Raw genomic sequence first — 27465 nt, forward strand, 5'->3', positions numbered from 1 at the left:
GTCTAGTTATATTCACGTACATTTAAATAAGGCTAATTACAAATTAGAATTCACTTCATACAAAAATTAAATACTAATTTCACAAAAGATGCCTCATGAGAAGATTCAGACAGTACCCAAGAACGATAATAAGAATGATAAATAATGATATAGCCCTTCTAAATGGTTCTTTTCAAAAACGATTATAGACGTTTTTGGAAAGTAGAAATATCACGAGCTGCAACATAGGCTAATAACGTTCTAGCAGTTTGTTTAGCTTCTAAATAGTGTCGAGCATCAACTAGCCAATCATTTGCAACAACACGAGATTGACCACGCAACTGACCTAACAATCGTACAGCCGTTTCAAGTGCTTCATCGCTAGAGGTATTCTCGTCACCTGAAAAGATATTATGGTCACTATTCATAGCGAATTTGGCACTAGATAACAAATGAAATGAATCTGGTCTCGAGTCCGTCTGTTTTGTTGTATCATAATCTTTAATGTATTGAACATAAGGACTACCAATAATATTTGGTTTAATACGTGAAATCGCTTCCAAACATTTATATTTCACATCTACTACTAATATAGACTGTAGCCATGATAAAGCATATTCCCATAGTGAGCCACTTGTTTCATCAATTAATGCAACATTTCTACAGACGTTAAATACCTTAGAAAACAAAAAAAATAGAATACGATACAAAATAAATGTAAAATCCTTACGGATAATCCATATGCAATCATTACGAATGCGAAATAAATGAATGAGATTTGTTAATATTTTGCAAACGAAATGTGCCTTAGAAATATAACCTACAAATACTTTGATATCTATGTTTGAATAGTCCACGATATATGTATGTTGTCTTGAAAAGGTTTATAGTAAAAAAAACATCTAACAAATCAAGATTATGTCCAATCGGACAAAGAATCAATGCAGTAAAAATAATTGACCCAGTTCAACTTGCTAGCCAGTCATTCACTATCGACACAGAGCTTTGCAAAGATTTGGGTTGGTTCAAATTGCCACACCGCATTAGCACGATGATATGAAATTATCAAGGTGAATTGCAAAAGAGACCGAAATAATTTAGTGGCAATGACAGTGAGAAGAATCAAATATTTGAAATATGGATTGAGTACATACAGTGGAAAGATATATATGGGAAAAATATGGAATTCCAGATCAACAGGAAGATGAAGAGTGAATGTACCTGTGGTACTGCAAACTACTTCGAGCCACCTCATACAGTCTCCAACTCCAGATCGCTGTTATTGTACGGACCTCAACTGAGTAATCTGCATCTCTCAGGATGGTTTAGATCAATAGTCAATGACTTCATGGGATGATCTCATGTCTTGGTGTGATCACTCCTGATTTTGTTCCAACTTGCTTCTATCCCAGCAAACATAATTTCCCGACGGGAGCGGTGGTGGGTTCAGTTTGTAGTATATTTAAAAAAACTTATTATTCACAAAATCTTATTTGAATCTATTAATTGCTAGAATCACGTTCCTAACTTATTGTGCTTTTCATTCAACATTACTTTCGTTTTTGATTCAAAATTATGATTACATAGAGTAATATTTGTTTTGATTTCAATGTGATGTTTTGTTCAGTGTAATATTGATTTATTCAAGCATAGTTTTTATCTAAGATTTCATTCTTTGAATACATTCAGTATGAAATTCGTTTCAGTATGGTATGTCGTCTGAGTTTTTGTAATAATTCTGTGTATTTCCCCTATGTGTAGAAATTGTTAACCAATCATAAAAATCGAATAAAATCAGTACGTAAATGAGCGTTTTCATGTACCATTTCGACTCATTTACTAGATTAAATAAATCTTTATCATAAGTCTTCATCTTCTTGCTATGCGTCGCCAAATTCAGGACCTTAGTACAAAGCACAAGCCAGTTAAGCATTTAGCAGACATAACAGCATCAGACACAACATATATGGAATATGATAAGTCGAAATATTTAGCAATCGGTTTGATATTTAAGATTTAAAAACAAACAATGGTAAGTGGTTTTTAATTCTAAAATAGACGTGACAAATGAAGATGTAACATATGCAACCCTGTACAATTTATATTTTTAGTATGTACACGGTACCATAATGCTCCATAATGGAGAAGTTAATTAGCATTCAGAATATACAATAACATTTTCATAGAATAAATGAGTAGGTCGATTTCTCGATAAAGTTGCTTTGATACCGTTTAATCCGCGCACACAAAAACAAATGAATGTGAGCTTTTGGAAAAGTTTTTTAAAGTGAGTTATATTATAAATGCATGAAGGTTGCTTTACAATGATCAGTGCAAAATATACACTGATATCTTCTTAAAAACGTCTAAGCATCTTAGTTGAAGCTTATAAATGGACATAGAATTCAGCTATGTAGAACAATGAGAGGTATTTTAAAATTCACTCGCAATTACCCATTGATAATGAAACCATTGTTAAAGATAATTTACTTTAATGCACAAGCACTGGCGTAAAAGCTTAAATACAATACTCAACCATGAGACTGTAAGTTCGGACCCCGCTAAACCGAAATCGATTTAGGCAGTTGGGTAACAGCACTAGCTCGTACATACATATGTAAAACACAGCAAAAGACTAAAAACGCAAATTGGTACTTGATTACTGAATTATAAAAAAAATCAATTACTAAATGCTTCTATAACCATAATACTTTATCGATGTCATAAGACATGACAAAAAGTAATGACATAATCTTGTAGTGGCATATTTGCCTTCGAGTTGGTCCTTCAATGTCAGAACTGGTTACTAGGCAATGGTAACACATGTTTCGGTCTGCACACATGACGGACGCTGGTAAAACTTTATATAATGTTTACTAGAAAGAGAAGTTTTAATTTCGCATCGACAGTATTTAGGAAACTATGGGTGCAAAAGAAGTACGGTATGACAGCAACGGTGTTTCAATCATTAAAATGCAAGTCGATGAGCATCACTTACGTCATGTGTATATCTAATCACTCTTAAGTGATAACCAAATTCAAGGAATCAAATACGAAAAATCCATTCGAATTCTTTGAAAAACTGTGAAAAAGAAAAGATAAAAATTCACCTTTTCAAATCTCTTCTTCAACCCATTTTCTGTCCAAACTCCATTTTCCACTATATCATTAGACAGACTGTCTAGAATTATATTGACAAAAGGGTAATTTCCGGAAGCGGTGCATTCACGAATGGAATTGACAAAATCTTTTAAAGATCCAGTTTGATTCAGTACAATTGAATCGCTTTTTGTTTCATGGTGAGATTTCATTGATGGGCTATCTGAATGCAATCGACAGGCTAAAGCTTCACATGAAAGCCATAATGATTGTGCTTCTTTAGCTAACCGATCTAGATCAGCTCTTCCTGAAATAAAAAAATTAATATGTTTGATGGGTTGTTAATAAAACACATCTTAAAGAGAAGAAAAGAAAAAGACGTAAGAAATGAGTTACTTGCAAAGCATTTAATTTTTAGTTCTGCTGATACATATTGGAAACGATACGCTATACAAGTTGATATCCACGTACGATCCCGTTTATTGGGTTAAGGAGTCAGAATTGTAAAGCAACAATAAATAACGTTTGAAATCTGATTGCCAGACGTGAAGCTAAGTCTCAGCTTGTGACCGGTTAGTTAAAATTCGAATGCATAAACCAACAAGCCACAGATAATAATACGCGTACTGAATACTGAGTATATATATATGAAACTTCATATTTTATTGGGATTTTGTCGGTTATTGCTGCATGAAATAAAAAATTAATAATACGAGTCAAATAAATACTTCAGAAACAAAAACCCAACGGTTAACTAACCATCCACAACATCTTCTATGGCTTCCATACGCTTAGTCCAACCGATAAGAGCAGCTTCAAAAGCAACTCTTTCTTTTGCTAACTCTTCACGTAGTTGATGTGCGAATTGATGCTCCATTTTATCTTTCTGTAATTGTAACATATGTGAAAGATGTTCACTATGTCTCGCCAGTGCTAATTTCAATTCATGTTCTTTAGCATCACGAGCTTCTCGTAACTAATTTAAATAATATTGTACAGATGACTAAGAATTATTCAAGCAATAAAATACTCGTGATGAAACTGTATAAAATAAGCAGGTTTTTGAAAAATGAAAAAAACCCGGGTACAATATCGTGACCAAGCCATAGAAAAAAATGTATTAATAATGGTTAATGTGCATTAAAACTACTTTATGCCTTTTTATCCTGTGAATTAATTCTTTCTCCTTCAACTGCAACCCACAATCCGTAATTGTTCTTACTATTACCGATGGTGGGTGGCAGGTCGACGGAGCTATAGAGGTCAGCGGGCCGCAGACTCGACATTCTGACGGAGAGTTCGGCACAGACTGCAGTGAAAGAAAATAATGGCATGGCGAGCAGAACCACCGCATGAACGAATGCCTTAAAGGGGGGACGAGTGTGGTGTGGTCTACTTATATCCACATAAGTAGTATATGGTGTGGGTCAGACATAGAATGTATTTGGGCAGAAGACCGATGAGGAAAGAACTGAAACGAAGCGCAATCGGTAGGAAATTGCATGAACAACGAAATTAGAGAAGAAACGGTGAAGATTGAAACAACTGATTGTTAATTTGCAAATTGACTGTTCATTGTATGGTTGTCAGAATTTACTGAGATAGTCTGTAATTTTTGCTTGAATACATTCGATTGTCCCCAGTCGTGTTCTGTTCGCTACACTACTACTATTACTTACTACAACTACTACTACTAACACCGTTACTTTGATATTCATCGCTGTATATGAATGTGATTCGGTTTGGCCACCCGGGTAGTATCACAGCCCACACACAAATAAATGAAATGATGAATTCTATTGACGATACTATTCTCGCTCATACTAGAAGCAAGACAATTTACATTATTATTATTATCATGATTATTATTATTATTACCTTATTATTATTATTACTATTATTTACTACGTCGCTTTTTCACTCCCTTTATTCCCAAATTGTGTATCCTTCCTTTCCAACTTATGCAGTAGCTCGCCCATGGTGGAAACTCTGTCCTATCTAGACGATCTCCAGTCACTGTCTGGTTGAAAATGAATGCTTCCACCGATTACGAATACTGAAGCAGTCTTTCTGAAACCACGTACGTTGTTCAAGCTGGCTTCCTTCAACGTTCGCACACTAATGCAGATCGGACAGCAGATGGGGCTGGCTATGTCTTTAGAAAGTCTTAATGTTGATGTTTGCTGTCTATCCGAGACCCGTATTCAAGACTCTAGTGAAGTACTACAAATTCGCTCTCCATCTGTCGTTTCGAAAAGCTTGTTTCACGTGCGCTTATCCGGAGACTCTGTGGCATCTTCGTCTGGTCTTGCAGGCGTTGGTGTTGCACTAAGCGCTAGAGCTGAGGCAGCACTAGTCGACTGGATCCCCATTAACAGTCGGTTATGTGCTGTTAGATTAGAAAGTTCCATCAAAGTGAGAAGAAATCGGCGTGAGAAACGGTGTCTTTTCGTCATCTCCGCCTATGCCCCGACAGATTGCAGCCCGGATGCAATCAAGGATGAGTTTTACCACCAGTTAACAGTTCTTCTCCAGAAAGCGCGTTCGATAGATATTTTAGTATTAGCCGGAGACTTGAATGCTCAGGTCGGGCGTCTAGGCACAGAAGAGAGTCGTTTAGGTGGCCGATGGGGACTTGTTGGTCGCAGGACAGATAACAGGGACCGTTTGCTGCAACTGTGCACAGACCACAACCTGTTTCTGGCCAGCACTAACTTCCGGCACAGTCATCGCCGGTGTGCCACCTGGCGTCCTCCCTCTGCATCCCAAGCCTGGACTCAGATTGATTACATCACGATCAGCTACCGCTGGCGTGGTTGTGTACAAGACTGCCGCTCCTTTTGGAGTACCTATCTGGAGTCTGATCTGCCCTGGTCTGCGCTAATCTCACCTTAATTTTCAGTGGCCGAAGGATTGACCGCCATCAACGGATCGATGTTAGTAAACTGGCTGCAACTTCTGTTGCAAGTAAGTATCGAGCGGAGCTAGCTTCTAGGCTAGTTACCATCCCACCGGAAAGTATAGATGAGCATTGGTTGCATCTTCACGACGCCATGAAAATGGTGAGTAAAGCCGCTTGCGGCTTCGCGAAACGTCCCGCTTATAAGCACTGGGTTTCTTCTGGCTCCTTACAACTGATGGAAGCCCGTCGGTCTACTCCGGGTGACCGTGAGTTTGACCACAAACGAAGGCTGTTGCGTAATGAAATCGGGCAAAGCTTGAGTAAGGACCGAGAAGCCTGGTGGTCGGAGCGTGCTAATGAGACAGAAGCAGCAGCTGCATCTGGTAACTGCCGGAAGCTCTTCCAACTCATCCGAGCCACTGGCAGAAAGAAGTCTGGTGTGAGTGAAACAATCTACGAGGATGACGGGATGCCAATCACTAACATCTGTCGACATCTTGGACGATGGGAGGAATTTTTCGAAGGGCAGTTCAACTGGCCTGCTGCCCCGGCAACATCAACCAGTTTGTCCTGCCCCCCATGGTCGGTGACGACTGATCCACCAAATGAGGCGGAAGTCCGCAAGGAACTCCAACTCTTGAAGCGCTACAAATCACCGGGCCCAGATGACTTACCTCCGGCTTATTTTAAAGATGGTGGTGACTTTCTGGCTAAGGAACTGACGGTGTTGTTTGCAAAGGTTTGGGAGCAAGAAAGTGTTCCAACATCATGGAATGAGTCGATAGTCGTCCCTATCTTTAAAAAGGGTTCACGTTGTTCCTGCAATAACTATCGGGGGATAAGTCTACTTCCGATTGCGTCCAAACTATTGGCTTCTGTCATTCTTCGTAGGTTGTTTAAAACCCGAGAACGATTGACTCGCGAGGAGCAGGCTGGTTTTCGTTCTGGTCGAGGATGCATTGATCACATCTTCACCCTCCGCCAAATGTTAGAACACCGTCATACTTATCGCAGGTCAACAATCGTAGTGTTTCTTGATATCAGGGCTGCCTTCGATTCGTTGGACAGGACTGTTCTCTGGGATTGTCTATTGAAGAAGGGTGTGCCTGAAAACTTTATTAACATCTTAAAGGCCCTGTATACGAACACCTCAGGCAGAGTGAGGGCATACAACCACCTTTCTCCCTTGTTCCATTCGAGCAGTGGGGTTAGGCAGGGTTGCCCAATCTCACCATTCCTCTTCAACTTTGCCATCGATGACATCCTGGAAACAGCTCTGATGGATGTAAGTAATGGCGGTGTGGATATGTTGCCTGGAGAACGACTTCTCGACCTCGAGTATGCGGATGATATTGTCTTACTGTGCGATAATGCCCAAGGCATGCAATCCGCACTTAATCAGTTGGCAATCAGTGTCCGCAGGTACGGCATGTGTTTTGCACCCTCCAAGTGCAAAGTACTCCTACAAGACTGGTAGGATTCTCATCCTGCACTCACCCTAGATGGTGAGCAGATTGAAGTAGTTGAGAAGTTCATGTATCTAGGTAGCTATATAAGTGCTGGTGGTGGCGTGAGTGATGAGATTGATGCACGTATAACGAAAGCCAGAGCGGCTTATGCCAATCTGGGCCATCTTTGGCGCCTTCGTGATGTTAGTCTGGCTGTAAAAGGTCGGATCTACAACGCGTCGGTGAGAGCAGTTTTGCTCTATGCTTGTGAAACCTGGCCTTTCCGAGTTGAGGATGTTAGACGTCTCTCTGTGTTTGATCATCGTTGTCTCCGAAGGATTGCTGACATCCAGTGGCAACACCATGCTAGTAATGCAGAGGTTCGGCATCGTGTGTTCGGGCGCAGAGACGATAATTCAATTGATGTCACCATCTTGAAACACCGACTTCGGTGGCCTGGACATGTTCTACGAATGTCGTCCCAGAGAATTCCACGTCGTGCATTATTTGCCGACTCTGGGACCGGTTGGAATATTTGGATAGGTGGTCAGTGTATGACATGGTGTCGTGGCATGAAAGAAAGCTGCAAAGGGCTAGCTTCTGTTGGTCCTTCACGACTCCCTGGTTGGGGTCCGAGAGATGGTGCAACACAGTGGCTAGAGACGTTATCAGATATGGCTCAGAATAGAAGCCAGTGGCGATCCTGCTGTAACCTTCTTTTACTTTCTACATAAAGAGTGGTTCTAACTTTCTTAACTGAAAGAGTCTTCCGGTTGTACATTTCAGTCCCCCTTATCTTTTCATCCTTTCTCTTCCTACTTTCATTATTTTGTGTGGCGCATATGTATCTGGTGCCCTTTTGTACCAATATATATGTGTTTAAATAAATAAATAAATAATGAATGTGGTATGGAAACATAAGTCGATAGACATATGTATCAGATATGACGTTGTTTTTAACTGACTGATTGATCAAACGGATGGAGTTTATATATTTAATTGATAGTAATTCATTATATTAATAAATAAGGTCAGATCGATGGAAATTTGAGTGCGTATAAAAATCCACTGAAGTTTCTTGACATATTATGATCTTATATATACTACCAAATGAATACAGATACAGCCATGAGGTGTTTAAAAAGTTTAATAGTAAGATTAAAAATCATCTACCTCAATTTACCTGTGTTAGGATAATCTAGCTAATTCACACAACGCTCCTGAGTAGTCAGCTAGTGATTCGTATATAAATTACAGCATCTATCATCCCACACCTTCTACTCCGACAACGTTAAATTTTAATTTTAATGAAGTTTTTCAACTCGGCAACTAAGTATAAGTTGATGTTAAGACAGGATTGTCTAAAATGAAGTGGGTTAAATGAGGTTCAAACTTGTGACCTAATAATTATCACCTGAGTGCTTAAGCCATTAAGTTCTGGAAGAATAAAGCAATGGACAAGAAGCCCCTTTTTTCTATATGTTATACTGTTTGATACTTGCTAGTTAAGCAGAACTTCAATCTTTTGATAAGTGATGATGACTCCAAAATTAAAATCGCTATCAATCAATGTCGCAGTTCGATTGGTCTATCATTCAGTAAATACGAGAGATAATGTGATGGTGTTTTAATTGAAGCTAAATTATGTCACCTACCCAAAAATTTCTTGTGAAACCGGAAGTGTCGTTGAAAAAAGCATATAATAATTACGTAGATAGAAAACTAAACCGTTACACACCCATTTATGTCTTTCAATTTCATGTCTCGTCCGTTCTCGATTTAATTCTTGTTTGATATATTCTTTTCGAAGACTATCATCTGCTTGACGTTGTGCTTCTAAGGCTGATTTCATTCGTTCTCTTTCACTATGTTCTAAATGATCTAATTTATCTTGTAAGGAAGAGATACGACGATGTGCCACTGAAATCAAATCATTCAGCTCATCCACATTCATTGTTGTGGAAGTACCTAAAATAACCAATAGAATTAGTATAACAAAACAAATAAAATACAATAATCGGTAACTATTTTCAAGGAGCAATCATTGGACAGATGAAGAAGACTATAAGGAAACACTGAAGTTTGATTTCATGCTAACTAATACTAATCAACGAGATGCATTAACATTCTTGAGGACCTATAACATTGTATATAAATCATGCTGACGAGTATTAACCAACACAAAAACCTAGGTCCATAGCTTCCTACCGAGTGCCTTCAATCAACTAATACGGAACAGAATTCCAAGCTATTTACTCTAGTTGATACAATGCGACTTCATTGACAAAATCCAATCAATACTGAGGAATAAACAATATAACATTAATTATTACTACTCAACGACAAACACGTACATAGAAAATGAAATTTCGACGAATACTTTAAAGTATGATGTACAGCAAGGGAACAGGAAAGTGAAGAACATGGGTCCCATTTGCTATATCTGAAGAAGATTAAATTGTGGGTAACTTCCGGGACTTGACACTTCGACACATTATTTATAGTTACTTCATGTAGTAATATTTAGTCGATTCCAAACCCCAATCATATTAAATGAAAAGAGTACTTCATTATGAAATTCGACATGAGCATTCAAATCAGATGACATTATCAGGGTTCTTATTAGAAAGTTACAAGATGGAAATGAGCAGTGAGATTCTTTACTATAAACTACACCCAACCAAGTACAATAACATAATCTGTTACTAGTGATCACTCAAAAATTCTTTTGACTAATTCAATAAGAAATATTCCCTTAAGAAATGATTAAAGGCTTACACATAAATACCCCATGATAAACAATTGGTAAACTTCAATAGCTAAGTGGACCTCACAAATATATGCACAGCTGAGACGCGTTTATCCAGGTAACAGATCTACACTTTTTATAGGTATCATTACCAAGTTTTGACTTGATAATTTTGAATAAATTGAGCATTGGGTAGATTGTTATAAATAAATTAATATATTTAAAATATCCCAATGATGGGATATTACAAATATATTAAATTATTTATAGATCTACACTTTATTTATTTATTTATTTATTTATTTATTTATTTATTATTTAAACACATAAATATTGATACAAAGGAGCACCAGATATATATGCGTCACACAAATCTCATTTGATTTGTGTGAGGACTGTGATACTGCCCAAGTGCCCAAACTCAAGCAGATGGGGACACATCCGGAGCCTTAGACCTAAAGATCTGATCCACAAGGCAGTGGAGCATCGTGAGGAGATGCAATCCTATGGTAGCCGGTGACCAACGATTGACTCATATGCTGTTTGTTCCCTCAGGATACTGGAGCCCATGTGCACCATTGGTTTGGAATCAGGGTTTTCCAACCCCCCTAGGTGGACTTCCCATGTCCACTAACCCGGTTAAAGCGCCGGACATTCGCTTTTCGTCCTCTCAATTTCGTAAACAACAGTAATGCCACGAGAAGGCAGTGAGTAGAACTTCCCTGACAGAGGCTATATATGCGTGACCATGTGAGAGCATTTCGGGGGGTAGAGCGGACTCTCCCCACTCTCGGCCGTACCAGGGCATTTGGGGTCCTAGCAGATCTACACTACAAATACGTACGTACTTAGTCAACGTTATCGATAACAAAGTTGAGGTTGAGAAACTTCCTCCAACCCCACTGTTTGGATAGGACAGTGGAGGGAGGTGGTTATATACCCTCACTCTGCTTGAGGTAACAAGCAAACTATACAAAATATTCATCATACACAGGAAATTTTTATGGTTACTTTTACTAATAATGTATTATTAAATCACTTGCTGTCTACGTAGTTCAAAACAGTAATAATGATGATTTAGTAAGATGAAAGAGAAACGATGGAATAGTGAATTAAGATGTTCTCTGTTTCGTTCGACAGTCTAGCAGAAAATATCTCATGGATTGTCAGGCATCAATATAAGGTTTTCTCTGATATCATTGATGTATGTACATATCGTCGAAAATAAACATTTTAGTATTTCTGAAATTTATGTTTTTTTCATGCAATTAAAAGCATTTATCGCAGTACTTTAAGGAAACAGTAAAATATATACACTACCCTTATTTTGGATGCAATGCTATCCCCCAAATAAGTCAAGTTAAATACTGTTTAGTCATTCTACTAGCAGGATATGGATTGGATTAAAGCATGTTCCGTGCAGAATTGTGTTCAAGCGCACTGATTGGCTTTTTCTTAACCAATCAGTGCTAGCGGATACAAGGAGATCATAAAATCTTCCTACGTTTGAGTCCCAGAGTGAACATCAACTCTGAGATGCAGATACATCCAGCTGGCGAGTCCCAAATAGGATGAAACGCTTGTCCTGGATTTCGCTACTATCCACCATCCATCTCTACTTATAGAGCTTGTGGCTTGAGACAGTATCGAGGCGATCCGCACAGGATGCATATATACTAATAAGAGACTGATCATTTGCAGTCCCAAACATCAATGGGTAGATTCAAGTAAACAATATCAAGGGAATTTATACTAACGTTTTTCTTATTGCGATTCCTGCATCCATTTAGCCTTGTTCATTTGGAATATAAGTACATTCCTGTTCAACCGTGTTCTAATTTGGGGATTTATTGATTGAAGTAGTGTCCAAGAATACTAAGCAATAACATATTCTGAAAATGATCTTGGGAGGAGGAAATTTACAGTATGAATTAGTTTTAAGCGCTAATCTTATCAAACGTACACAATGAAATTGTAATTCAATTTTATCAAGTATATTTTCAACGTGGGTGGATTAACAATTTAAATAAGAATATAAAAATAGAACAATGTTTTAATAACAATTACAATTGTTTACCTTTGCCCTGCCTTTTCCCTTCAATATGTTTCGACAAAGCTTCTAAATCATCTTGTAAGTTTGTATGAGATAAAGAAGCTAAATCACGATAACGTTTAAGCATATTAACGTCATTCTGAAGTTTTACTACCTTTAAATCAAAGAAATCATTGAGAAAAACATAAAAGCACTTTAATTCCAATGGGGGAGGGGAGATTCAAAATATGAAGAAACTAACCAGAAAGCAAAATAATATTTAGAGGTCAACTATATTGTATTAATCTAGCTTGGTCCGTGAAAATTGTCAATTTATTTTCAGTTTATAGTTTGATTATCTAGAAATATATTGGTAGGTTATTTAGATCTTCTCAATGACATTTAGTACTGCAATTGATCAATCTCTTATTGACATATGTGCATCCTGTGGGAATTGACTTGATATTTCCTCAAGTCACAAGTATTGTGAACTAACAAGTCCCAAATAGGACGGAACGCGCGTTCTGGATTCTACTGCTAACCCCCATTCATCTCTGTTCATAGTTATAAATGCAATCAGAAGAAAAATTTGAATTAATTATTTAATTAAAACTATTCATGTTTCAACATTTGGCACGGTGGTAATCTCACAGGAAGTTGCATTTTTAAGACAGCTTCTTGAAAAAAAACTAAATGACTGATTACATCCTATGAATATGTTGAATTGATTTTGATCACATTTATATTAGAGTAGATTGAGGTAAGCTTGAGCATTTTAGACAAATCATTAGAAGCGGTTAATGCTGATTGGGATACAAAGCAAAACCAATCAAATATAACACATATTTATCCCAGAGATATTTGGAATTCAATATTTTATGTGCTAACATATAACGCCATAGAAGCATTGATGTCCGACATACAGTATACGAGCTCACTATGTATTCAGAAGTTCTTATTAACAAATCAAACAGCTTTCTTATGTCATGTCTAGTTCACTTAGCTTAATCTTTCATATACCAGTAAGAAATTTAAATATTTCGAAGTTAGTTTTCGTCATGTACTGATATTAGCTGATGAACTTAAGAGGAAAGATAAAATTAAACAAGCGTTTTGTCTTAGTATCGAACTTATCAAAAGTATGTACCGGTGATTTTGACATGGAGCAAACATTGTCCAACCGAAATCCAGTCAGTCAGGAGTACTACGAGAAAAGTTTTAAGTAATACAAGAAAATGAACTGCTACTCAAATGGTGTAACTCATTTACCAAGTACAAATCCGTGTAGTTGAATTTGACTGGTACTAAACGGTTATCCAAACCAAAATAGGTGGAGCAGAACAAGAACCTTGGACATACTCCCTGAAATTTAAACACCTAAACCACTAACGCCGTCGTTATTTATGGACCTTTTCATTGTCGCACAAACTTGGGGGAAATTCATAAAATAAAATCTACAACGTGACGTATTCTGAAGTTTTAAATCACAAGAAAAGAAATTGTGAAGTATATACTTACCTTATTGATTGATCCAGTTAAGTCATATTGTAATTTTCCATAGGATTCAATAGAATCAGGGATGATATTACTGTCAATTGCTTGTTCCGAATTTCTATGTTGTTCAATGATATGATGAAGTTCGTCAAGTTGTTGTCTAATTATTAAAGATGGAAAATAAATAATCATAACTATTCAAAACATCAGTCCAAAAAGTCATCGAGTATCGATCTGAGTATGTTGGTAGATGAAGACTACCTAGCCGGAGTTTGAGCAGTTACCGTAACCAATTGTTTGAGACTTTGGGTGACATGGGCAAGAATCGTTTACAGTAAGGCTGGTGCATTCACTCTTCTAAAACGATCCAATACTTTGTCTTTTATTTCACTAATTCATTTTTTCTCGAATTATAAAGTCTATACCTAATCTTTGTACTAACACTGATGATGTCACTGCTTCTACTACTATGGGATTTCGCTGTGCTGAAATAGTGTGGTGGCCCGGACCGATGCTTATAAGTGCCAGGTCTTAATTTTCATATAATTAACTGACTGGTAGCTTTTGTAATGCTAATATTCAGAGGAAAACAAAAGGAACCTTCGAAAACATGTGACGATGTAATTGAAGATCGATGACCTAAACAGTCGAGCTACTAGCTAAAATGAAGAAAACAGGATATATTTTGTCCATCCAGAAATCTGTTGACAACGCTCTTACAAAACTGAAATCTTTCAATCAAAAAACCAAATTCAACTACCACAAATCCCAGAAAACATTAAAACAAATTAAACCTTCTGAAAACATTATAGCTTAATTTAATTCTTATCTAAATAGTTACAAGCGAAAATATCGACAAAATAATAAGAAAATATAGACGTTGATGATAGTAGTTGTATCTCACAGATATTCACATCATAAACGATTTATTAGGTGATATTATAAAGCACTTTTCGCAAATTGGTCATGATATGGTATAAATATTTCTAGAAAATTTTCCAATAGATGGTAAGTCATTTTACATAAAAAAATTGAATACTGAATAAAAAATTGCCCACATTTGTCTCCCAGAGGTACGGGAGGCAAGAAGCAGTAGCATACACTGTTACGACCTACTTAGTAATAAACAGGCATAAAATTATGTGTTCGGTCAGTGATAGTACCCGGTTTTCACAAGGTCAACGTAGCTGGAAAGGGATTTAAACATGTGACCTAATGGTTGACGACCAAATGAGTTAACTACTAAACTAACCCTCCATAAAAACAAATGTGCACAAAGAGGAAAATGATAATCGACCCGAACATTAATGTACGAAAATTCTTGACTCATTGTAAAAACAGTAACAGAAGGAGGAAAATATGAGAGGATAAGTCTTGACACAAAGATCCTAATTCTCTCGTAACGACAGAATTCATATGTGTACATTGTCAGATCACCTTGTAAGACAACAGTGTACTCTTATTGGAGATGTTAGATCCCCAGAAATCTCTTGTTAAATGTATTATTTTCGTAATTTCATTTTGGAAATTTGAATCGCTCGTTTTCGTGCCAAAAGCGCCCATTTTTACCTTCAAATTATATTTCCTACTTAGAAAGACCTTAAATGTCCTTGGTTCGTTGCCTCTTTTAATACACCATTTTATGACGTTTCCCAAGGACCTCTATACTTTATATACACGCTTCAGTTGTGTGCTTGGCTTACTTGTGCTTCTGGCCGCTTGTGAAATATGCTGCTCCCTCTTCTGAATATAATCTTCTCCCTCTAGTTAGCAGGGCTTGGACGCATTGGAATATTTTAACTTGTCTTGTCGTTGTATTGCTACCCCTTCGTTCCGTTTGCCGATTTTAGGTAATCTCGTAATCTTGTCAAGCATAGCAACTCTGCAAGTTCAACTTAACAAGAATGACAATGGAGGTTTCATGATTAGATCCCCCGGTTTACTGAACTGTTTTAGTAATTTCATAAATTAGATTTTATCAGCTCTCCCTCTGTTTATATATATATATATATCACTTTATTTAATGAATTATTTATTGAATGATAAACAAAATCGTGATGGTACTTTCGAAAATTCAAATTTTCATCAGTTCACAGGGTTTGTGGGAATCTGTAAATTTCATAGCTTGCATTAAGAACTGACCTTAGTTAAACAATCATTAAAAGCCAAGAGGTACTAGGCAGCTGTTTCGTCCCAGGAGTATAAATCCATGACTTCACGATCAGTGAAGTCTGACCATGTTAAATGAGAAAAAGTTTCTTACAGATAGTATTGGAAGAACTGACTGAAGTTTAAAATGTATACAATTAGATGTCGACTCAGTGGCTTAAAGGTAAAGCGCTGACAGCAAGACCTTGAGGCCCTCGGTTCGGCCCCCTGGAGGGTCGTATTTGTGCACTGCTGAAAAATCCTATACTAGGACGTAACAACTGTCCAGTACTTTCGATGTTTGTCTAACTAAGGTCAGTTCGTGATGAAAATAATAAAATTAACATTTTATTTATTTATTCACATCACGTGAATTTATATTTAAACGACAACCCCCCTCCACTTCCAAAATACATAACACTTACGAAGCTTGTTGAACGATTTTTTCCACTTGTTCTTCTAACCTATCTTTTTTCATCTCTAGTTTTCCGACAAGATCCCAATTTTTCTCTTTCGAAATGAACTAAATTAAGATAGGAAAAGGTTCAAAAATCAAATAAGAATGGTTTGAATGTTGATTTGGAGGTGGTAACCTAGAATTATTGAGCAAACAGTATAATAAACAATAGAAAATGTGAAGTAAATTAATAACAATAACAGTCTTTATGGAATCGAAAGAAACTTGAACATTGAAAAAAATGCGAACGAACAATTAATAATTTTCAGTTATTTGCAGAATGAAACGATACTTTTTGAAGAGAGACCCAAAAAGGAAAACGGATTGGCACTGTTGGTCTCATTTAACTTAAGAATGTGATCAAAGATACCGGCGTTTGGGACTGGTTACACTTGCTTTTCATAATAACTCAATACATTTTAAAAATTCATGTGGCAAGAGCTTGTTCTACTATAAGAGTCGACCTTTTGTAACTGCATCATTTGTTTATGAAAAGCCACATTGTATATTTGATACAACCAAGGATATATTCTTATTACTGAAGCTATTTTAAGCTTTTAATTGGTTTTAAACACTGGAATACTCACGTAGTGTACTCTTATTATCAGCTAATTGACCTACTCTAAAGGATGAAGAAGTAACAAAAGGTGGTGTTATGGAAGATAAGTTAGGAATTTCGCAGTCTTCTTGCAATTTTTATTGAATTCAATGAGGACGATCAGCTCCCCAATCAATATACAATTTCTCTTTTAAGTAATAGTCTGAGTATTATAATCACTTTTAACTTGAAATTTTGGTAGTAACTTACATTATAACATATGAACGACGATTTCTTAATTGCTGAATGTTATATAAAACTAACACATCAGAGAAAAGCAGTATTAAAAGCTAGTAACTAAGTGCAGGATTATGTACTCAGTATTGAACCATACCTCTCTTTTCGTGAAAGCTAGTGATACTACTTGATGTCTTGAATCGACATAGGTGGGACGATATTCTAATTTTAAATTCGGTAGATGAGTACTATAAGCACCAAGTAGCCACTTCGCGTACATCACTTGAATACTGAGTTTTATCACGTTTTTTGAGGAGTGGTGGTTAAATGTGATTAGTGCCACGGACTTTCAACCATTGAGTGATAGGTTTGAACTCCAATTTATCTGCTTCAGTTTGAGAAGCCAGATAGCTCTATGTAAAACATTTCTGTTTCAAATAAATGAATATTTACTTCATTACTGAAAATAACTATGAATGTTTAACAAGACAATCAGAAGATAGGACGAATAAAGTGATAAATAATCAAACACACTAATTAATTAATAAACGAATTGGAATATGTAGTTTGAGGATTGATAATACTATAATTAAATTCAGCTATGCATCAAATAAGCTGTAGAACGATTTAAAGACAAGAAGTACTAGGTATAAACTGGTGAAATTAGTAATTGAAAGGACACAGTTCATTAAAACTAATATCCCAATTGTCCAAAACTACAAATACAGAACAAAATGACTATTTAGCGCTATCTTATTGCAGTGATTCTTCAGCTAACATCAATACGTGATAAAAATCACCTACAAATTATAAGACATTGTCACAAAACCACTTTAACACTTGATCGTTTCCTAGGGACAAAAATTCCACTGTTATACAGTTACGTTAATGATACATTTTTTAAAAAGGAAATTGGTCAACAAAACACAAAGTTAAGTGAGATATGCATCATTACTAATAGTAGTAGAAGAGGGAGTATTATTATTATACTATGATCAACATATATGGCTCCTTCAAATTACAGGCCGAATTTGCTCTGTGCAACGACTTACAATACTAACAAACAATCATGATTCAGTCAAACTATTTAATCCTACGAAACTATTGTATTTACTATGTATTTACACGAGAGAAGAAAAAGAAAAATACCAATGAAATATTTAACTCATAAGAGTATAAGTTATAGACAAAAAATTTTCTCACATTGTTATCTTGTACAGCAATAAGCAGTGCATCGAGATATTTTTCAATGACGTGTTCAAATTCTTTCAATTTAGTTTTGGCACTCTCCACTCTACTTTCTACATCCTTCACAACGTTGGGTAATTCATCTGAATAAATGAAACCGCAAAAATAAATGAAACAAAATAATAAGTTGTGAAAAAACTGAGCTGTGCTATTCAAGACGATTACATTTACTCTACCATTAGTTAAAAATTACCACTTCGCACTGGATTATTGTATTATCATACTACCCAAATCAAGGTTTGTGTAACACACGATCTGAACTGCTGATTGAACAGTTAAGAGATAAGAGCATAAGCAAAACTCACTCATCAGGTGCCTGGGTATGAGCCACAATAAGTGTGAGGGTTGATGATGCTACCCGGTTTCCAAAAGTGAAGTACGTGGAGCAGGTTTTAAATCTGGGACTTTGTGGTTGACACTTGAGTTTTAGCCACCAAGCCACCACTCCACAGAGTATGGATAACTATGATACCGGCTCGATTTAGTGTTCAATAGGTCTGAACAACAATAATCGTAGTATACCGCCTGACGGTAAAAAGATTACATATTAAAAGTAATCAACATCCTCCACAATCGATAAACAGGAAAAGATTATGTTTAGTAAACTTGTCGATGGCGACGAGCGACAGATTCATGACGGAAACGGTTATAAACTAACCATTTGGTGTGTGCTAATTCAAACTCCAAAGGTTCGCATTATTACAGTGGTGCGAAATCAATAAGCCGTTAAAAAAGTGACAAACATAAATAATTTTAAGTGACAGAAATCTAGAGTAGAAGATAAAAGAAACAAGTGAGTACAAAAAACGAAAGATATAGAATGAAACATTTATTAGTACTGTAAGAGAAACAGAGGACGACTACATTTGTAAAATATAGAGATTCTGAGACATTATGACGCTGAGTATTCAAAACCGTTACCTATTATGGTAGTTGCCTGAACCATAACAAGTAATCCCAAAGTTTTCCATATCATACATACTTAGTGACACTAACCAACATCAGTGTTAAATCTTGTGGAAAATACTCATAATCAGTTAGTCACTCAGTCACAACACACAACTTGTACGCATGTATATTGGTTTAATTTGCAATACCTCATTAGCACAGAGGTGAAGTCAGGCCAAATCCCAGAATAGTAGAGGTAGTAACAGCAATAGGAGAGATTAGATAGAGTAATAAAAGAGATTAGGCATATTTCTTGAAACTAGTTTTTTCAAACCATCATAAAATTCTGTGCTTTACGAGCCTCCTACGTAAAAGAAACCTATGCTTAACATAACCAATAAACAAAGGCTTAAATCAGTCATTAACAAAACGTATTCAGCAGCAAAGGTCATTATCAAGGGAAGAACAAGGTTCTTGCTTCATCGAAAACCTAAAAAACATGAAAACGATTGCGTCACATCCCACTGTGTTAACCATTTTAAATGCGTGTATGGTCACACATACATAGGAAGAGGTACTCGTGATCTCAAAATTAGAGTGTGTGGACATGTACCTAAATGGTTTCAGAAAGAAATGGAATCAAATAACCTAACAAAAGTAGAGGATAAATATCCAACATCCTCACTTGGTATTGTTTACTTGAATCTACCCATTGATGTTTAGGACTGCAATTGATCAGTCTCTCATTAGCATATATGCATCCTATGAGGATTGCTTCGATATTGCCTTAAGTCACAAGCTCTATAAGCAGAGATGAATGGTCGCTAGTAGTGAAATCCAGGACGCGCGTTTCGTCCTATTTGGGACTCGCCAGCTGGATGTATCTGCATCACAGAGTTGTTCACTCTGCGACCCAAACCCAATACTGTTGGCTTCAAACGCCATCGCGTTATCCACTTAGCTACTGAGTCTTGATAGCTACTTGCTTGTGCAACGGAGTGAAGTTTAAACTTATCCTCTATTGTCAAACACATAATTGAAACAAACCAAAGATTGATCTTAACTCGGCTGTTGTGGTGTTGTACAAAAGTGTAAAAGGGCGCATACTAAGGTTTATTGAAGCCTTAACCATACGAAAATCCAAACTCCCTTTGTGTATTCAAAAAAAAGTTTGTTCTCACCTTAAACCTACCCTGATAATATTAACTTTCTATTCAGAGTGATGAGGTTTCAAATTGTTTTCACATTATTTCTTTATTATTCTTGTCTCATCCTACCCTTCATTTCTGGTCTAGTTGACCTTTTATTTTTATATATAAATGTTCTTAACAAGTGTATGTGTGATTAGATTGTTCGAAATGTATTGCGCTCACATATCACTTAGTTCTGATAATCTTCGTCTTCTTGTTTACTTACTTACTTACTTACGCCTGTTACCCCTCGTCAAGGAGCATAGGCCGCTCACCAGCATTCTCCATCCAACTCTGTCCTGAGCCTTCCTTTCCAGTTCCTTCCAGTTGTTATTCATCCTTTTCATATCTGCTTCTATTCCCCGACGTAATATGTTCTTTGGCCCTCCTCTTTTCCACTTCCCTTCCGGATTCCAAGTTAGGGATTGCCTTGTAATACACATTGGTGATTTCCTCAATGTATGTCCGATCCACTTCCAGCGCCTTTTCCTAATTTCCTCTTCAGATGGAAGCTGGTTTGTCCTCTCCCATAAAACGCTGTTGCTGATAGTATCCGGCCAATGGATGTTGAGTATTTTGCGTAGACAACTGTTTATAAATACTTGTACCTTCCTGATGATGGTCGCAATAGTTCTCCACGTTTCAGCTCCATACAGTAGGACTGTCTTGGCGTTTGTATTGAAGATTCTCACTTTTAAATTAGTTGACAGTTGTTTGGAGTTCCATATGTTCTTCAATTGTAGAAATACTGCCCTTGCTTTGCCAATCCTCGCCTTTACATCTGCATCCGATCCTCCTTGTTTATCAACGATGCTTCCCAGGTACGTGAATGTTTCCACCTCTTCCAGAGTTTCACCATCAAGTGTGATTGGCTTGGTGTTCTCCGTGTTGTATTAGAGAATCTTCCTTTTCCCTTTGTGAATGTTGAGGCCTATCGATGCAGAGGCTGCTGCTACATTTTCTGTCTTCATCTGCATTTGTTCGTGTGTATGCGAGAGGAGAGCTAGGTCATCTGCGAAGTCCAAATCATCTAATTGATTCTGAGAAGTCCATTGTATTCCGTATTTCCCCTCAGATGTCGAAGTCTTTATAATCCAGTCAATCACCATCGTCTTCTTATTACACTATCGAAATTCATCAAAAGGTCTAATTGCTTTAAAAAACCAATATGATCATTTAGAAAATTAGTCCCTCTGAAAACTTTACATTGAGTGAGAAGATAAAATTAAAAAATAAGATGTCCTCATAATTTTGGGGATAATCCTAAAAAGAAAATATAATGGATATATGATTAACCTAAACTAAGCCAGTATTAACAGACTATGGTGAACAATTCTATTGAGAATAATCAATCTAGTCAGTTTAGTGCAAACAGCAAAGTTTCAGCAATAAAAGGCACGACTGATAATACACTTTGAAAATAGAAAAAGAAACTAAACATATGAGAAACTAACAGAAGTCTACGCTCATCACCGACACATGATCACGTTTCTCTGTCATATCTTTAACTTCTTCCACAGTAGGTAGTGAATGTTTTTTCTTAATCTGAAATTAATAAACACCGATATTTTATGAAAAAATACGCGATGACAACACGCAAATCAGTTAGAGAATAATAATGCTTACAGAAAAAGTGCATAGAATGACTAAATAACAATGGTTTGAGGCCCGAAAAGAATTTATTGCAGTGTTTCTATAAGTTCAAATAATTACAAAATGCATGGGCTTCTATGTAAGACGCATCTACTGCTAAATACATATAAGAAGCGACGTTTAATATTATTTACACATTCCAGAGGGATAATAAACGTCAATGTTGTGAATCTACAATGAATAGAGTGTTAAGTCAGTCAGTCAGCTACGACGTAGGTGTTAAGAAAACGTATTATCTACATTTATTCGGGATATTGTTTGACAGGACTGGTAAGAGATAATAAAAGAACAGAGAATTATTGTGATGCAATATAATAAATGATTTAGCAAAGGATCTGTGTAGTAATGGTAGTAGTTTATTGAATAGTTCAGTCTCCTTTCAACTAGTAGGTCACAGTTTTGAAACCCAACTTATCTACTTTAGTTGTGTCCAACTGGGCGGTATAATTAGCACACACAAAAACTGTGGTTCAATGACGAACAAATAGTTAGTGAATGAGATACATTACAGTAAATTATTAGCACCTGGTACAAATATGTATTGATTCTTGTTGACAAATGAATAAGCCCAAAGCTAGAGTAAACTTGAAATATTAAGGGCGAATGAGTTTATTTATTTATTTATTTAAACACATATATATTGGTACAAAAGGGCACCAGATACATATGCGCCACACAAAATAATGAAAGTAGGAAGAGAAAGGATGAAAAGATAAGGGGGACTGAAATGTACAACCGGAAGACTCTTTCAGTTAAGAAAGTTAGAACCACTCTTTATGTAGAAAGTAAAAGAAGGTTACAGCAGGATCGCCACTGGCTTCTATTCTGAGCCATATCTGATAACGTCTCTAGCCACTGTGTTGCACCATCTCTCGGACCCCAACCAGGGAGTCGTGAAGGACCAACAGAAGCTAGCCCTTTGCAGCTTTCTTTCATGCCACGACACCATGTCATACACTGACCACCTATCCAAATATTCCAACCGGTCCCAGAGTCGGCAAATAATGCACGACGTGGAATTCTCTGGGACGACATTCGTAGAACATGTCCAGGCCACCGAAGTCGGTGTTTCAAGATGGTGACATCAATTGAATTATCGTCTCTGCGCCCGAACACACGATGCCGAACCTCTGCATTACTAGCATGGTGTTGCCACTGGATGTCAGCAATCCTTCGGAGACAACGATGATCAAACACAGAGAGACGTCTAACATCCTCAACTCGGAAAGGCCAGGTTTCACAAGCATAGAGCAAAACTGCTCTCACCGACGCGTTGTAGATCCGACCTTTTACAGCCAGACTAACATCACGAAGGCGCCAAAGATGGCCCAGATTGGCATAAGCCGCTCTGGCTTTAATTATACGTGCATCGATCTCACTCACGGTTTAAAAACGAAAAAATGAGATTGAACGACTAAAACGCTAAAATGAAACTATGCTCAAGATTAAACAAGAGATAAAGTGAGTGACTCCGACGCCACTCTAATCGGTTTTAACGTATAACAAATGATTACAGCCACTACGGAGCGTTTACTAAAAGCCTATACTCCCCCGTACAGTTTGGACTAAATGTGTCTCTAACGTCAAGGTTTCTAATTGAAAGATTGGATGTGTAAAATAAGATCATGATGTTAGAGTTATATTTTGTTTTCCTTCGTTTTCCACTAAAAACTGTGCTTAAACTGTACCCCTTTGAGATCGAAGAGGTAAGTGAATCGATCAAATAATTCTAACATGGAATGAATTATGCTGAAAAAAGATATGTAGATTCGTGAAAATCATGGGTATTTTACGCCTGTTACAAAAGATAATCAGTGAAAAAAATTAAACCCACACCAACACTTCTTCAATGAATATACGAGCTAACACCATAAAAATTATAATTAGTAAAAATCAGGAATACTACTGTTAACTTGTATAACAATAGACAAACACCGCATATACGAAGAAAATTTCATACTTTTTATACAAATTAATGAGCTGGTAAATGTTAAAGTACAATATTTGTATGTTAACATCAACTTGCTGATTTTTTTCCCATTAAAGCTACGGTATATGTGAATAGAACGAAGTGATGAATGTCATAAGTCTCGTAATATTTGTTACAGTAACTTACAATAACAGGTTCTGAACTGGCCACAGACTTCACCTGACTGGTTGATTCAGAATTTCGTCTTGAAAAAAAGAGTAAACAATAGTAAAGACCAATGAAGTAAGTACTAAACAGCTAGAATAAACTACATATGTACAATTTACTATCCGAGTGATAACCAATTTTAATAAAAGTGTATTACGATGATTACCTAGTACCACATTTTTTATTACAGTTAGCTGGTTTTAGGCATACTTGATCAAAAGCCGTAAACTCAGGTCTTATGTTCCTTGATGCTTGTGACTAAAGTTCATACTTTCATCATTTATTCCATGATACCTTGAGGATTTGAATTCGTGTTCTTTAGGGACTTCGTGAGATACACCATAGCTAATCTATAAGAACCGAAATTTCCAGAACAGTGAACAACAAAGTCATAAGCATCATTATATGGAATTTGTCTGTATTGTGTATAGAAATAGTTCGAACAAATGACCACTTATAATACTACAATTTACGAACATCGCTATTCACATTTTCGCTGTTAGAAAAAATAAGAGACTAATCACTGAGAACAGAGTGATTTGTCGACAGCAGTGCAGGTACATTATACGGTAAACAAGTAGTGAAATTAATATACTTTCAACCACAGGATTTCATGTTCAAACTCTACCTAACCTAGCTAGGCTTGGGCAATCGGGTAGCACGATATATACGTACAAAGTGTGACTAGAAGCTGAATAGAGTAACACTACGTTTGCTGCTGAATCCCATTAGTTAAAATACACGGAAGAACGATGAGATTAGTAATGTACGGACAAAATCATGTTCGACAAATATCAACAAAAGATATTTTATGGGATTATGTAGTTTGAAATAGCGTCCAAAATAAAAGATGAGATAAAAAGAGGAGTAGATTTCAGAATATCCGAAAACGCCGAGGAAATTTATCATCAAGATACTGGTTGAATATATAAATAGAGTGAAGATTAGTTTACGAGTATGTAGTCCTCGAGATAGTAAAGGTTTCTGAACAAACACAATGGATCATGAGGTCCAAAAATGTATGTAGCTGAACATTCGTAATGATAATATTTTTTTCCTTTTTAACAATCATTAACTGGTTGTTTTATTCTAGGTTTTTCCACATATAAGCAGTGGAACAGAATAACACTATATTTTTGGAATTTCTAACTGATGCAACTAACATACGATAACGAAAATATAAAAAGCACATTGAAGACACTCAAACCAAACAATATTAAAGTTAAAATTTCGAGGTTACTAAGCAAAAGCTTTGATCGGGCTTCATACAATTTAACTGCCGACTTTCAACACTGTATCAACACAGTGAAAGAAATTAACAAGATGAGAAGCCTAAGACGAGAAATAATATAGACTACAATAAAAAGCCACGAGAAATATAGTTCAAAAGGAGAAGATGAGATTGAATGATGAAAAGAAATGAAATTGAACTCAAGATTATGACGAAGATATAAAGTCAAAACAGCTGTCACAGTGACCCATTTAGGCCTAAATCAACCAACATCTCCAGATCTGAACCACAGTTGTTGCACAAGTTCGGACAAGGAAATTCACACGTTTCCTTACGCCTTGATCCAACAGTTAATGACTTCAAAAACTGATACCACAGCTCGATTTCCTCAGATGATATACACTACTTAAAAACTACTCTAAAATGCACACAAATGATTTGATACGAATCTCCTCAGAGAAGTACATTTAGTCCATCGCCAGTTCTTTAAACTGTGAGATAATGGTAATCTCTGAAGATGTTTTACTTTTATTGTTTTTAATTTTATTGGTTGTAAAGTCATTTTGAAACCTACAGGAAATAAATATGCCTTAATAACCCCCAGAAAAGATCTTGATGACGAGTTAAGCAAGCAAATTCACAGGCGTAGAGAACCTAAACCCTGGAGAACAAAATGCTACGCTCTTAGAAAACGAAAGATAAACTTACTTAGGTGGGAGTGGAAAATCACTGACAGGAACAACTGATTGTTCAGTTTTTGAACCAGAATACCAACCTCCAACTGAATTTTCAATCAACTTTAGTATGTCCTTAGAAGGTGGATAGTATGAAATCAATTCATTTCGAATGGTTTCAGACACGTAAACTAAGCCAATAAATGAACAGATTGATATCAGATTCAAAAACAGGAACTTCCGGAAAATTCTTCGGGGTTTGGTTGGAGGAATAGCACTTCCAGAATATGAGCTGGTAGTTCTGCGATTTACGTGTGAGACAGAAAAATATGACAAAGTATTACTTTTAATAATAAACGACGAGAAATGACTGAAAATATAAAAATAGGTGCCGTACCAAAGTAAGGACGCTTTGTCCTAACATAAAAAGTGAAAATTGAGTATAACCCCCGTGAATGGGCACTTTTCGACAATTATAGGTTACAGGGTTGTTACTTAGATGTCATTTATTATCTTGATATGATAGTTTGTCTTGATGATTCAAGTGAATCAGATGACACAATGCTTCTCGAGTAGCTAGTCTTTACCGTGCCACAAAAGTCAACTGAGAAGTATGAATGAGAGAAGGTTTTATGGTTATGTAGTTGGTTTATTTTGTGGTCGCAGTCTGATGGTATAATCACACAATAAAATATACAGGGATTTGGTAATAGGGAGGCATATTCCCACGTGATCTATGTCCCTTTAACACTATCTACAGACAATGGGAGATTAATATGTAATCGGAATTAAAGACTCTGTATTTGACTTTACTGCAGAATTTATTGAGCATATGTAAGGTATCCTAAAGAGTGAATGAAACTACAATAATTACCACCTACAAAAGTATCATGTGTAATCAACATCAGAAGATTCGTGTTGATGCAAGACTGATCCATTGATTTTCGAGGCATATTAGGATGTTTTAAAAAACCCTTGAAGGCTGATACGTGAGACTTTAAATTTATTAATAAAACTGCAGCTCGAAACAATTAGAGCCTCTGAACTGCAAAACGTCTCTCTTAAATAGGCGATAAACGAGTGTAAAACCAGTTGCTCTCACAACGCTTGGAATATTACATATGATGTTTATAAATAGGAAAAATAACGACAGCATCCGAATGATACAAACTCACCTCGTCGAAAAACTGGATAGGAAAGGATTGTCTTTACAAAGTCTTGTTGAAATGGAATATTTCATATACTTATAAATTTGGATGTTTGAGGCTTTCTAGCATGTTTATGAAGAGTAATTTATGATAGTAGAACTTACCAGCCTCAACAGAACAATCATCACTAACTACAGTAACGTCAAGTTAGAT

At 36.4% G+C, this 27465-nt stretch overlaps 1 protein-coding gene across 1 annotated transcript; it reads right to left on the reverse strand.

Annotated features, from left to right (window-relative positions):
• On the reverse strand, nt 1-27465 carry Smp_059150 (hypothetical protein). Its single transcript, XM_018796959.1, has 13 exons — nt 27417-27465; nt 27280-27374; nt 26139-26405; nt 24179-24236; nt 21864-21954; nt 18287-18414; nt 16277-16374; nt 13728-13863; nt 12255-12384; nt 9167-9396; nt 3838-4054; nt 3090-3385; nt 1-656 (listed from the first exon to the last, which is right to left on the reverse strand). The coding sequence occupies exons 1-13, from the start codon at nt 27435-27437 to the stop codon at nt 183-185; spliced, it is 2241 nt and encodes a 746-aa protein (XP_018652048.1). The 5' UTR covers nt 27438-27465; the 3' UTR covers nt 1-182.

The sequence above is a fragment of the Schistosoma mansoni genome, chromosome 4, assembly GCF_000237925.1.
Source record: "Schistosoma mansoni strain Puerto Rico chromosome 4, complete genome".
In the NCBI taxonomy this organism is placed as follows: domain Eukaryota; kingdom Metazoa; phylum Platyhelminthes; class Trematoda; order Strigeidida; family Schistosomatidae; genus Schistosoma; species Schistosoma mansoni.

Excerpts from the sequence above, each read along its gene's own strand:
- Smp_059150 (XM_018796959.1), bottom strand. The coding sequence starts at position 27,437 with ATGATTGTTCTGTTGAGGCTG. Across the intron at positions 18,415-21,863 it reads GGTGATGAGCGTAGACTTCT|ATGAATTACCCAACGTTGTG; the intron begins GTTAGTTTCTCA and ends TCATTTATTCAG. Across the intron at positions 657-3,089 it reads TGAAGAAGAGATTTGAAAAG|GTATTTAACGTCTGTAGAAA; the intron begins GTGAATTTTTAT and ends TTGTTTTCTAAG.